Source organism: Perognathus longimembris, chromosome 8, assembly GCF_023159225.1.
Source record: "Perognathus longimembris pacificus isolate PPM17 chromosome 8, ASM2315922v1, whole genome shotgun sequence".
Lineage (NCBI taxonomy): Eukaryota > Metazoa > Chordata > Mammalia > Rodentia > Heteromyidae > Perognathus > Perognathus longimembris.
Window position 1 is genome coordinate 48,666,241 of NC_063168.1, and position 14,624 is coordinate 48,680,864.

Genomic DNA, 14,624 nt, shown 5'->3' on the forward strand with positions numbered 1-14,624 from the left:
AGCAAGGCTTACTTTCTTTGGTTTCCTGAAAATCAGTGATCTTCCTGTTGCAAACCTGTCAGTTGGATGGCAAGTTTTGAGTGACTGGGATTTTCTAACAGGTTAATAAGTAAGCATTTAACAGTTGCAGCAGAGCAGAGAATGCTGAGCCCTCTACCAATACTGCAGCTTCCTGGAGATGACAAATTATTTCCATGTAAGAAATGAGGGGAAAATGGTTCTTCTGCTAGCAAGTGTTTCACAATGCCCAAACCATACATAGTATATTTTAATAAATTCCAAATTCTCACTTAGAAAGCACGGTAATAAGTTCATCTGATTTAATTTCCATGGATTTCCTTAATCATCTTCATCATGGTTTGATTATTTTTGGAAAGAGTGAAGCTTTATCAACAAATAGCAATTTTACCTTAAACAACTTAATAGCTTCTGTCTGCAGAGCTTCAGAAGGCAACGTGGTGAGCGGTGACAGAATTCCTTCTTTGCTGTGACACAAAGTGGGATGTCTCCATATCTGGGAAGCTATCCACAAAAGAACATACATAAGAACAGAAAGGAAAAGTACACATATATTGGCCTCTCACTAGACTGACCTTTTGGAAGTGACCTCTTTCAATTTTGGCTCACAACTGTCATCCCATATGCCAGGAAAAAACCTTGGCAATTATTTTACTTCAGTTTTTAGTCCATTGAAATTCTCCTTTTCTGTTGTCCATAAAGTAAACAAAGAAGTGGATCTCAGATTTTTAGGCTGCAACAAGTCTACTGGGAGCAAAGTCATATTTATTGGTCAAATGTGCGAGTGAGTGGTGTCCTATGATCATATTTATTGATCAAATGTGTGTGTGGGCTTTTACATGAAAAGGAACTAAGGGAATGACCTAGGGAGGAGAAGTCAAATAGGAAGAAATATGAAGATAAAGAAGAGTGCCAAGTCATTCCTAAAACCAACTTTTATAGATTGGGGGTATAGCTCAGTGGTAGAGTAATTGCACAATATGTGTGAAGCCCTGGGTTCCAACCCCAATACCATTAAACAAATCCCATACTGGACACTGCGGGTAAGATGTGGTTTCTGTAAGTATGTAAAACATAGGATAAAATCTAGACTGTTAATGGAAAATGTTACCCACAAAATAATTTTATCCAGATGGCGATAGCTCATGCCTGTAATCCTACTTGATGGGAAGTAGAGATTGAAAGGACTGTGGTTTGAGGCCAGTTTCAATAAGATATTGTCAACAAGACACCAATGCAAGAGAAAAGGCTAGGTATGGTGGCATGCACCTATCATTTCAATTATAGCAGGAAGTATAAATGGGAGTGGACTTCCCAGTCCAGTCTGGGCCTAGGTGAATATAAATCCCTATCTCAAAAATAACCAGAGCAAAAAGGGCTGAAGGCATGGCTTGAATGGTAGCGAACCTTCCTAACAAGGATGAAGTCCTGAGTTCAAATTCCATACTGCCAAAGAAAGAAGGGAGGAAAAAAAGAAAAGATTAATTTCAAATGTATAGCTACTGTAAAAGAGTTAAAAGGCTGGGCACTGGTGGCTCATGCCTGTAATCCTAGCTACTCAGAAGGCTGAGATCTGAGAATGGTAGTTCAAAGCCAGCTTGGGTAGGAGACTCCTTATCTCCAAATAACCTCCAGAAAACTGGAAGTTGCACTGCGGCTCAACTGGTAGAGCACTAGCCTTGACATGAAGAGATCAGAGACAGCATCCAGGGCCCAGAGTTCAAGCCCCACAACTGACCAAAAAAAAAGGGCTAAAAGGACAAGAACATTGGGATCTAATTTGGACACTGATTAAATTCCTTTTGTAGAGCCAGCTGCTGAACTGGAGGGGGCTGGCTGAGGGACCTCCTAAGACTAGGCAGGATTTCATCATATTGATAAGGACTGCCAGGGTAGGGGGCATTCCCAGCACAGGGAACAATATGAGCAGGCGTGGAGGAGTGTGACAGAACAGAACATATTCATTCAGGAAAGATGGTGCTCTTTGAGCCTAAGAACCCCTCTGAGAACCTTGACCAATTGCAAGCAAAGCCCATGAAAAGCAGGCACATTGCAAAGAAACAGGAATCCACAGTGAAAACTCCCTTACAGCATAATGGGGTCAGGGCCTACTGCATAAACTGTAAGGCCAGCGATGCTTGTGAACTTACAAGGTTCCCCTTCTATGTTTAACAATTTGCAAACGAGTTGTTCAAATTCAGATCCAACATTTACATTGTTACTTCCAGCTGCAACAGTCAGATGATAAAGCCAAGTGTCCTTAAAAATCAGAACATATTGATAAAAGTGTTAACAAGATACATTTTTTGATTACTTGAGAACAACTTACAAAAAAAAACAGAAAAGGAAATTTTTTAAAGTTTAGTAAGAATTTATTTAGCAAAGTAGGATAAAGTAGGGAGGAATTTAAAAAAAAAGGAAAAGAGAGGCATTTCCTGATTCACACACAGAAGAAGGAGCAGAGAGGTTCAAAATGGCAGCTCTGGTCCTGAGCATGTGTATAATATTTGAGCCAAGGGATTTCAGCTTGAACTCAGTAAAAGAAAACTTTGAGACAGAAAAGAAACAACATTCTTTAATTTTTAAATAATAACTCAAAAACGATTTTATCAAGCATGAGTTGAATCAAAACCCATTAACCTTACTTAAAGATTAAATAAAAATTAAAAAAGATTTGTAATACTGTTTGAAAATGGATATATTTTAAAAAAGAATATTTGATGAGGGCCTATGCTCTCTTTTTGTAATCACCACATTTAAATGAGCCTCATTTCTAGGTAGGTACAGAATTAAACTGCTAACAGTCTTTAGCAAAATTCTTGTTTCTATAAAAATAATGGTACAATTATTACCATATCTGAATCATATTAGCCTGCCTCATTTAGAATCAACCGGAGAGTCTTTAAATACCTTTTCATGTTTGGAGCCAATTAGGAGGTAAGTAGGACCTAGGTCTTTGGGGTGGATGACGATGGTGTAATGAGTGGATAGCAAACTACGTCCACTGGCTTCATAGTCTTCATCTGAATCACAGGACCTGTCCACTTCTTCAACTTTTGCCTCCCAGAGCTTGATCTGACCTAAAGGAAACTAAAGTATGGATGAGTAATTGTAAGGGAGGTACTTTATAAGTGTTTTCCTACTGAAAAGGTTTCATGCTCCTTAACATTAAAAAATTTGAATGTCTAGAAGTTATCTGCCTTAGATCATCTATTAGTTACAAATGTACTAACAACAGTAAAAGACCTGATTGTAATATAAAAGAATAATATAAATCCTAGACCTTTAATTTTTTAGGGATAAAGTAAGACACCAGTGGTTCAGATTATTCATATTATGGACTGAAATGACCCTTTTGTTAGACAAGTAACTAATAATAATTCAGTTAAAACATCCAGTTGTCTTGTTATTTTTCTCACAGAATTAATCAATCATTTTATTAAGCTAGTGATCAAAAGGAAAAGTAAAGACATGGTCTCAATATTGTCAGTAAAGCAATAAGAGCAGATGGCTGGTGCAAACACTATGACCCAGGCCCCAGGTAATAAGTAGTATTTTAAGGGTATTAAAATACCAAATACATTCTAAAACAAGGCATTAGAATATGATGGGTTTCTCCCATCTTAACTTAAGGGTGGAAAACCTTCATGAACTGATTTACATTAAGTTTTACCCTTTCACTGACCAAAACAAATATATCTGCCATGCTAGGTATTATGTATATGTTTTAAAACTTTTGCTTTAATTAAGTATATTTATTTCAGGAAAATACACAGTATGCTTCAGATTTAGAATCCGTAAAATATATTGTCAGATTTGCAATTTCAGCTCTTTGAAAAAGTCCATTCCAACCACAAAGACATTTACCATGACAGATTTCATACTGAGTTCCAGTAGTCAGTGCATGGACTCTCTTCACCCACACTCTGAGTGATCTCAACCAAATCAATGGCTTCAATCTCCACATATACTAGCTACTCCCAAATGCCAAACTCCAGGATCATGGTCTGTATGTAGGTATCTGACAGCACCTCAAGCTTACATGTCTACCGTGACAACCTGCTCTTATCAAAGCTGTCAATAACTTGAGTTTTTTCAAAGGTGTAGGGCAAAAATGTTGTTATCCCTGACCCTTAGCTTTCACTCATTACTACCTTGTAGCCAGTAAGTACTGATATCAGACTTCAGATTACATGCAGAGTCTGGTCAGTTCTTTCAAATCCATGGCCACCACTAAGTCACAATCATCTCTCACCTGGATGACTATCATAGCCTCTTACCTAGTCTCTTCCTTGTCCCCTTCAGTCTATTCCTAATGGAAACTGTGGGATTAGACTTGTTAAAATCATTTCCCTGCTCTGCTCAAAGCCTTCCAATGGCTTCCCATCTCATAGTAAAAGCCGGGGGAGGCATGCTTAAAAGACACCTAAAAGGATTATTTTGAACTAAATGCTTTAAAAAATAAAAGAAGGGCATTCTGATCCTCTACTTTTTTCTTCCCCAAAGCAAGAAATAAATTCCCACATGGAAGTTATCTTCCCTATAACAGAAGGAAAACAACATTCTTATCATCAAGGTCAGGAACTTGAGGCCAAAGAAAGCTTATATAAACATTCCTTGTTAAACTACCTCTTGCCTTGCTAGTCTCTTCTTCCCTTAGCTATTCTAGTCTGTTTGCCTTACTATGTTTTTCCAATTTACTGCTCTTTGTACAGTTCAAATCCAAGTACTGTCAAAAAAAAAATAAAGGGAAAGAAGGGAGGGAGTAAGGGAGGGAGGGGGGGAGGGAGGGAGAGAGAGAGAAAGAGAGAGAGAGAGATAAAGGAAGAGGAGGAGGAGGAGGAGGAGGAGGAGGAGGAGGAGGAGGAGGAGGAGGAGGAGGAAGAGGAGGAGAGGAAGGAAGGAAGGAAGGAAGGAAGGAAGGAAGGAAGGAAGGAAGGAAGGACAGAAAGGGAAAATGTATCACTCTAAAGATTTTATGTTCAAAGCAATGTTTCTTGTAAAGATCTTTATTCATTTTGTTCATCTTCGAAAACCGGAAAGTTTTTTTAAAAAAAGATACCAATCTAGATTCCAAAATTGTTTTAGAAATGTCTACATACCGAGTGTTTTATATATGCATGTACGTGTGTGTGTGAATACTGACTTACATGTATTCTCAATAACACCCAGTAATTATAATCGGCTCCTATTGTTTTTTGAAAGATTTTTTTTTTTTTTTCTGGCCAGTCCTGGGCTTGGACTCAGGGCCTGAGCACTGTCCCTGGCTTCTTTTTGCTCAAGGCTAGCACTCTGCCACTTGAGTCGCAGCGCCACTTCTGGCCATTTTCTATATATGTGGTGCTGGGGAAATGAACCCAGGGCCTCATGTATAAGGGGCAAGCACTCTTGCCACTAGGCCATATTCCCAGCCTCTACATTTCTAATATGTCATTTCTACAGGACTCAGGGCCTGAGCACTAAGGTTTCTAAATGCCATAATTAAAAGTTACTAACTGAAATTCTATTGTCATCCTGGCCTAAAATTAAGAATCAAGACCCTGCTAGATGATAGGTATGTGGTTACCTTAATAATAAATTTAACACTACATTTCATCCTCATCAAATATTCCGCAGTTTTACCTAGTAATAGAAGAGTAAAAGGGAAAATTTTAAAGCAAAAATTCCTCCAGATAGCATATTAAAAATATACACATACCTTGTCTTCTTGACTACGAAAATAATATAATATCTTTCCAATAAGTGTACACCAGACTCTTTTGGAGTAGCCGTGCTTTACCTGAAATCATATTTCAATAAATCACAATGTATCCCAGAGCTCTGTAAACTTACAGCATAACTTATACATTCCATTTGAGGTTCTATTAGGTATCCAGATATAAGTAATATTCCTTGTGGATTATCCAAATGCTATATGAAATGTATTTACATACTATGTCTCTTGGAGCTCACTATTCAACATTTAACAGAGTTTCTTATGTGTCAAGTACTATGCCTAGGACTAAGATCCAAAGGTGGTTTTGAGAAAAGGTGACGATTCCATAATTGAGACTAGTCCTTAGCTGCTATGTTTTCACAGATTTCCAGTAACATAGTGGCTCTCTTGGTTAGTAGTCTATTGTTACAACTGAGATTAAAGCACTCTTGTTATTTCCCAAATGTAAAAGCTTCATTCATTTGAAACAGTTGATACCTTCTCCGGAAGGAATCATACAAAATAGTACAATACGAATAAAAGCTAGAGTTCTTTTAGGTCAGACATTATGCTTTAAGTGTCTAAGTCCTGGGAAAATAGCTACAGGCTAGGCACTGCCTCCTAGCTGGCTGAGGTAGTGCACCCACAGAGAGAAGGGAGGAAGGAAAGGAGCTTAGCCTTATAAGGATGATAGATAATTAAGTCAGTAGGAAGCTATATAACTTTGTCAAGAACACAAGGTACTTCCTTATAGTGCTTTTTCTAGGAGATACTTTCCAAAAACATAATTGAGTATTATAGGGCTTATTTCCATTTGGTGGCTATATAAAGACCCTTACTGCAAGTTCTTTAACCAATCTACTCTAATAATCTGCCCTCATATAGGTATCAGAGGTCTTTACCAGGCAGTACCTACCACAGTCTCCTTCTGAGAGAACCATTTAAAAACCTCCATTCCTACCAATGGTTAAGACACCTAGTCTTAGACACCTAGCATGTGATGTTCACGGTTGAGTTCGCTTTGTAATCCCACTTCCCTGGGAGTGGTGCTTCCAACAAAGCCTTGCCAACTTCTGCCTCAAGGGTAGACCCTCTGCTGTAGGATAAGACTAGTTCTGTCCAACAGTCCTGTAAACCAAGACACTGGCCAGGAAAACCAATGTTGTTGACACATTTGCCTGCAATGGTAAGAAGGAGAACAAAGCAGGAAAAAAGAGGAACTTTGGGGGCAGTAGAGAGGATGTTACCATTTAAAATGTGGTGGTCCCTGCCAGGTACTGGTGGCTCATGCCTGTAATCTTAGCTACTCAATAGACTGAAATCTGAGGATCACAGTGTGAAGCCATTCCAGGCAGAAAAGTCCCCATGAGACTCTTACCTCCTATTAACCACTTAAAAATCAGAAAAGGGAATACCAAAATTGAGAGACAAAGGATAAAAAGACAAACCAATGCAACAGCAATACTTACAAAACTATATGGTGTAAACCAACTGTACAATTCATGGGGGGAAGAAGGAAATGGGGAGGCAGGAGATGGGGGAAAATGAGGAGGAGGTAACAAGTTAGGTGAGAAATGTACTCACTGCCTTAGGTATGAAACTGTAACCCCTCTGTACATCATTTTGACAATAAAGAAATGAAAAAAATCAGAAGTGGTGCTGTGGCTTAAGTGGTAGAGCACTAGCCTTGAGCACAAAGAGGCTCAGGGACTCACACAGGCCCTGAGTTCAAGCCCCACAACCAACAATAAATACAAACATACATACATACATACATACATACATACATACATACATACATACATACATAAAATATGGTGGTCCCAATGGAGAGGAAGAACAGCACATCATCTGAGGGAAAAGCAGGTATGTCTGGGATCTGGGAGACAGTATCTAGAAAATCTCAGGAACAGTGAATGCTCTTCTGAGTGTCTGAGGATGAAGGAGGGAGGGGAGAGGTTTTGGGCAAGGAATGAAGAGGTGTAGGATCTCAAACGCTCTTATAATGACTACATTTAAATGAACTGTTCTTACAGTCATTCACTGAAGAATGCTAATGATTGCTACCGAAGATTTTACTGCAGGCAAGTCACCACAGTAGGAAAGGCCTGGACCAAGGCTTAAGTTCAAGTTCCATCACATACTGGATGGACATCTGGGAACTGACTTAACTTCTCACTGTCTTTAACATAACATGGGACGGTTGGCCACATCACTGGGCTGTTGTGATGATCAAATAAAATAATGTAAATAAAGGGTAATAGCATTTAGACAACAAATGTTTTCTTCTTAACTATACATAAGAAGTAAAGCACATGTTTTCCTTTAAACCCACAAACCCAAGCAGCCTTGGGGCTTTCTAAGCTATGGTTTAAACAAATAACTCCACCACTAATAGTTTGATGGATTTTCTTCCTTGAGGAAAACAAAACAAAACAAAAAACTTGTTTCACTTGGCAAGAGTTGTTTCAGCTTAATTAAATTTGGAAACATATATTTATAGGCAAATATCCTGGCACTTTTAAATAGAGTTATGCAGAGGGTTTTGTTTTATTTTTTTCTTTGTTTAAGCAACTCCAGAAAGAAGTCTCCTAAAAATTAGAATTCAATGCATCTGGCTAAAAGATTGTGTACTTCTGAAATTATTTATTTTGAAAACAGAACAATGGTTACTTCTGGAGCACTGTAAATAAATGAAGACCTTTGCCATGAACTCACTGAAAAAGCTGTATTTTACAAATTCAGTCTGTAGGATTTCTCTGATTTAATGTGAAAACATTACAATAAGATCTGACATTCTGATCCTGATGAAGGGTTAAAAGACAATCTCAAAAAAGACATAATGCCTATGTATATCTGATCATATGTAATAATTTTTTAAATGAACTCCAAGAAATGAAAATGAAAAAAAAAGAGAGAGAATCTCAAGACTTTAACAAACTAAATTACTGAAAGAATGTTTATTTACGTTGCATCCATAACGAAGATACTTCATACCAGTACTGTTTACACTTTCAAGACCAACAGTCTATCTTACCCCAGGGAGCCTTTGACTGCACATGGAACCCAAGTTCCCAAGTCCTTTCCTTCCCTGAATTCTCCATCACAAATCCTGGACACCAGTCTTGCTGACTCCACTAGCAGGTAGTGGATGTGGCAGGGACTGTTCAAATACAATTACCTGATTAAGTATAACTCACTTAAATGCTTTCACTACCCTGTGAGGTTGACACTATCATCTCCATTTCACAACTAAGGACACTAAGGCACAGAAAATCTGTAAATGATCTATTCAAGGTCACATACATGGCAAGTGGAGCTAGGACTTGGGCCCAGGCTGTCTGACTCTCAAGCTCCTGGCCTGTCCTCTTTGCCACATTCTCTTTACATTCTTTCTCTTCCTTTTTAGTGACCTTTGCGTCCCTTCATTTCTGCCACACATGACCTCTTGGTCATACCTTTTCTTTCTGTTCCCTCTGGGAACTGCTCTACTCCAGCTCCTTACATTCTGCTTACTCCTCCTTCTACCTGCCTCGCTCTTATTCACACCAGTGCTATTCTTTGATCTCATTTGTAGCTTTAAGTCCCTACTGCCTCTCATTTCATTGTAGTTTTTGAGTGTCTTGCTTCAGGGTCCAGGATTAAATTACATTCCTGAAACTGACAGTCCTAATAGCTGAGATAATTTGGAAGTAATAATCTTTTATAAAAGGAAAAGAAGGGGTTGGCAGAGCGCCAGCTAATGAGCAAAAGTGTCAGATACTGAGTTCTAGGCTTAGTCTTGAACAAAAAAAGGAAAAGGTGCTTGTGTTCAATAAATGCTTACAAAATAATACTAATATCAACTGTATTAATTTTCATTCTAAAGTATCAGGAAAAATGAAGCAAAAATACAATAAATTTACATAGAAATAATGAATCTACCATGGCATATATTCCATTCAGACACTTTTCTATGAATACATATGACAAACAGGAATAATAATGTGCTGCTGCACTGTACTTATTAACTAACAATGCAGCATAACAAATAGCATTAAATATTCTCTTCTAACATTCAGAAGGCAAAATATAGCATTATATGGTTATAGAAACATATTTAAGCTATTCCCTATCCTATACATAAGTTGTCAGGTAGGGTATGGATATGACAATTTTTCTTTATTATAAACCATGGTCTTTCCAGGAATAGGAATGTTCTATACCTTAGTATAGTGGCAGTGAATATTTTCCAAAATTTATTAAGCTCTACACTTTAAATCTGCATATTTCAATATATGTTGATTATGGTTCATTTTTAAAGACAAATAAAAAGTAAATATCATTATTAAGTCTTAAATCTTTTGCAAAGTAAGCTACTTCCTAAGGATTCATTTCTTAAACTGAGATTGCCAAATCAAATTATATATCTTAATTATTTGATGTTCATTCCATTTAAGGACCTTGCCAAATTGTTTTCCAAAGCATTATTCTGACCAGCAGATATGTCTTAATGTTTGTCAATACTGGGTTTCAACATTTAAAAAATGTTTTTACTTTTACCACATAAAAATATCTTCATTACTTCAATTTCTACTTTAAAAATTATTCGTGATACTATTCACAATAGCCAAGATATGGAAACAACCCAGATGCTCCACAATAGATGAGTGGATCCAAAAAAGTGGTACCGATATACAATGGAATTTTACACAGCCATTAGAAAGAATAAAATAATGTCATTTGCAGAGAAATGGATAGAACTAAAACAAATCACATTAAGTGAAGTAAGCCAAGATCAGAGTCAAACGATGGTTGTTGTAGAAGTCAGATCTAAAATGCACTGAGATATGACAGACAAATTATGTAGAATTCTTGATATTCACGTACAGTGAGACCAAAAGAGGATAATCTTAGGAGAGAATCACAAAGGTGCAATACCCAAGCACCTCTTCATATGTATATAAAATATACATACTAAAATGAATCTAAAGACATGGAAACAAAGGACTTAAAATTGTTTTTTCTTTTTTTTGATGGCCTGTATTCTTTACTTTATCTATGGTGTATCCATGTGCACATCTGTGGGAGGGTTGGGGAGGACACAGGACCAGAGGAAAAAGGGTAAAAACGTGCAGCAGTGGAGAGCACTGGCTGCACAGGACATTGGTGAAAGTGATTTATGCAAAAGTGAACAGATGACACTATGCGAAAGGAAATGTACTTATTACCTGATGTATGTAAATGCAACCCTGCTGTATATCACCTCGAAAACAACAATAAAGTAAATTAGAAAAAAATATTAGTGATAGCAAAATCTTTTCCCTTACACTTACTGATCTTCTGTGTTTCTTCTTATTTCTACCTACTTCTTTCCTACTATGTCATCTGGTCTAACACTCTATTACATATCATGGATATTAACTGTTTTTCACACTTCAAACACCTTTTCCAATTTTTCATCTTTATGGATTTTATCTTAGGTATCCTATTTGAATATCCCTTCCTATCCTAAAACAAGATAAGCAATACATGTATTTCCTGACACCCACTTTTTTGGATCTGTGGGACAACATGATAGAGTTACCAATGATGCAGCTGCTATACACACAAGCTCCTACCTTAGTAAGCAATCCCTTCACTGTTGGTTTGCCCTCAGGCTGCAGGCAAAGTGGGTTAGCGGCTTGTACTCGAAGAACATTCTGTAACACTTTAATCCATTCATCCAATATATTGGGAGAATCAGCAGTCAGATAGTATGTGTGTTTTTCAGTGGTCAGCTAGAATGTAATAAGATAGCAAGAAGAAAGGCATTTGTGAACAAGTAGGATTATTAGTATTTCTGTGTTCCTAATAATTTATAATACTTTAGCAACTTTCTGAGAATTGTAATTATTTTTGTTTCAGTTTACTTTTCAGGTTTGTCATAATATAAATTTTGGGGTAGTGATTTTACAACTTGACCCATCACATTTTCCTTTTGCTCCTTCAATGTACTATCAAATAGTTGTTGAGTTGAAGAGTAGAATGACTGGAGGATACAAATTGAAATACTACAATTTTAGCAAATGAAGAGCAGTTTCTTTATAGAAATGAGGAAATGAAGTATAAACAAAATGAGAAGACCTTGCACACAAGAAGAAAAATCCTGGGACATGGTCTCCTTGATATATGACTGTTGGGGGGGGGGGAACAGTAGAGACCAGGTCTACAAAACAAAAAACTTCTTGTCAAATGGTATTTCCATAGGTGTGGGTCAGCGACCTTACATTATGTATCTAAAACCGAACAACTACTAAACATAAAAAGGTCTAAAATAGACCTCTCAGTGGATCACAATAGCTCAACAGCTATGAATATAAGACAAGGATAAGTAAACTCTATTGTTGACGTTATATTTAAAGTTCTAGGTGAATTTCCTTTGGTGTACACCACGTGGCTACTGTATATGATTTTGGTACACTGGGTATTGTATATATGCCTACCTGATCTAGGGAAGGGAAAGAAAAACGAAGGTGTAAGATATCACAAGAAATGTACTCACTGCCCTATTATGTAACTGTACCCCTTTTGCACAACACCTTGTCAACAAAATTTAATTAATAAAAAAAGAAAAATCCTTGAAACTAGCATGTGATTAGATACTGTGAATTATTATTTTCCAATCTCAAATTAACCACATAGCACATTTTCCAAATATATCAGAAGCATACAAATAATTCTTAAGAGCCATGCTCTAAGACAAAGCTTCCTGATTCCCCCTTTAAAATCTTTGAGTTCTTAGTCTACTAAAAACATTGATCATGTACCTTTCTGGCAAATGTTGTCTTCCACCCTCCAAAGAAGCAAGATGATAAGAAAATGATGGTTATTAAAACATTTCAGAAATAAAGTGAATTTTCATGAAACATATCAGAATATCTCTCAGGAGCTTGTTTTAAATTTAACAGGTTTCTGGCAAGACTAGCCTTATGAAGAGTGGGTAAAATAGGCAGCTGCTACTTCTCTGCTGTGACTTGTCAGACAACCCCTCTGCTCACCAATAGCTCTTCCACATAGTTTTGTAAAAACACCTGAAGTTCATAGAAGAACTGTCATTTAGCTTGGTACACCTGTAATCCTAGCTACTCAGGAGAGATGAGATAATGAGGATTGAGGTTTGAAGCCAGGCTAGGTAGAAAAGTCTATGACATTCTTATCGCCAGTTAGCCAGGAAAAAAAAAAGTCCAAAGTGGTATGTTGCTCAATTGTGTTAAGTGAAAAAGTCAAATGATAGTGGAAGGCTCTGAGTTCAAGCCCCAGTAGTGGCACACTCACACCTGCACTCATGTATACATGCATGCGTGTGCGTGCGTGCACAGACACACACACACAGAGAACTGTCATACATTGTATTCTGTATTAAAATTCAAATACTCTTGAATTTAGTTATATATTGCGGACATCTTACTGGGAATTTATTTATTAGATAATCCTCTAAAATGGCTTGTCATTTTCAGAGCTCAGATTATATGTGAGGAAAGAAAAGTATAAGGGTTTTAGAAAAGGTAATGAACGTTAATGGAATTACCCAGCATAAACTTACCTTATGTTATAGTTTTAACTAAATAGTCTTGGAATATTTCATTTGGGGATAAGATTCAATACAAACTGAAGAAAGAAATATGGAGTCATTCAATCTCCTTCCACTAGCTTGGATAATTGGAAAAAAAATGAATTTTTTGTTTGTTTGGTGCCAGTCCTGGTGCTTGAACTCAGGATTTGGGCACTGTCCCTGAGCATTTTTGCTTAAGCACTCTACCACTTGAGCCACAGCTCCACTTCTGAATTTTGGGTGGTTACTTGGAGATAAGATCCTCACCAACTTTCCGGCCCAGGCTGGTTTCAAATTGCAATCCTCAAATTTCAGCATCTTGAATAGCTAGGATTATAGTCGTGAGGCACTGATGCCTGGCATGAGATTTTTTTAATGATAATAAAAGAATAATAACAGTAATAATTTAAAAAGTAAGTACCTGCACAGTTTGTTTATTATCTCCTCTTAAAATATTGCAGGATGCACTAAGTTCAATATGGCCCTGAGGTTTCCTAATTACATCGCTCTGCATGAAAAGAAGAAAATAAAAAAAATGTAAAGAGATTTAATGTAATAGTAATAACAAATGTTTTTATGTAATTAATTTTGCATTATAAGAAACAAAATCAGTAAGGAGTTTTATTTATATTTGGAGGAATTCAAGTTTAAATAGCAAGAACTTTGTACTCACTGGAGATTTGTAGTAAAGTAATTCACCACCTTTAAGAACAAACCACCTCCGCTTCCAGGTCTTGACTTTACCACTCATTTTTAGTAGATAACCAGATTTTTCCAGTACCTCCTAATTAAAAAGGAAATACTATAAAACAATACTGTAAGTTTCCTTTGGGATACTCTAATTCATTAATTAATTTAAAAGATGACAGATATTAAGTTGGGTGCTATTCTCATGCCTATAATCCTAGAAACTCAGGAGGCTGAGGTCTGAGGCCCAAGGTTCAAAGTCAGCCTGGGCAAATAAATCTGAGAGCCTTATCTCCCATTAACCAGTAAAACTCTGGTACTAGATCTGTGGCCAGGTGTTGAAGTACACATAAAAGCAATATAAGTAAACATCTAGTATTTACGTTTTTCCCACTGTCACTGGAAGATGAGCAGGTCTTAGGAAGCTTCTGCTCTGGCTGTAAGCATTCTGTGTCTGTGGCATAAGCATCAGGAGGAATAGCATAATCACTTTCAGAAGCCACAGAACAGACAGACACCCCTAGAGGAACAGAAATAAATCAAGTCAATATTAATAAGGGCTCTCCAAATGACATCTGTAAGTTCTCCTACAGAATACCACCATAGACTAGATTTTTCATTTTTTGGTCATGAAGAACTTTTAAAGAAGAA

The 14,624-nt window shown here is 37.0% G+C and overlaps 1 protein-coding gene across 8 annotated transcripts in view; it reads right to left on the reverse strand.

Moving 5' to 3' along the window:
• Plekhh2 (pleckstrin homology, MyTH4 and FERM domain containing H2) overlaps positions 1-14,624 on the reverse strand; it is a 103,273-nt gene that overhangs the window by 35,379 nt on the left and 53,270 nt on the right. For all 8 annotated transcript variants that reach the window (XR_007211911.1, XM_048353032.1, XM_048353029.1 and 5 more), the window contains 8 exons: positions 14,357-14,493; positions 13,960-14,070; positions 13,708-13,794; positions 11,314-11,472; positions 5,717-5,797; positions 2,929-3,108; positions 2,169-2,277; positions 410-522 (listed from right to left, as the gene is read on the reverse strand). Coding sequence is in view for 7 of the 8 variants with exons in the window: in XM_048353032.1 (XP_048208989.1) it covers positions 410-522; positions 2,169-2,277; positions 2,929-3,108; positions 5,717-5,797; positions 11,314-11,472; positions 13,708-13,794; positions 13,960-14,070; positions 14,357-14,493 (977 nt within the window). In the remaining variant the exon portion in view is untranslated. The remainder of the gene's footprint in view (positions 1-409; positions 523-2,168; positions 2,278-2,928; positions 3,109-5,716; positions 5,798-11,313; positions 11,473-13,707; positions 13,795-13,959; positions 14,071-14,356; positions 14,494-14,624) is intronic.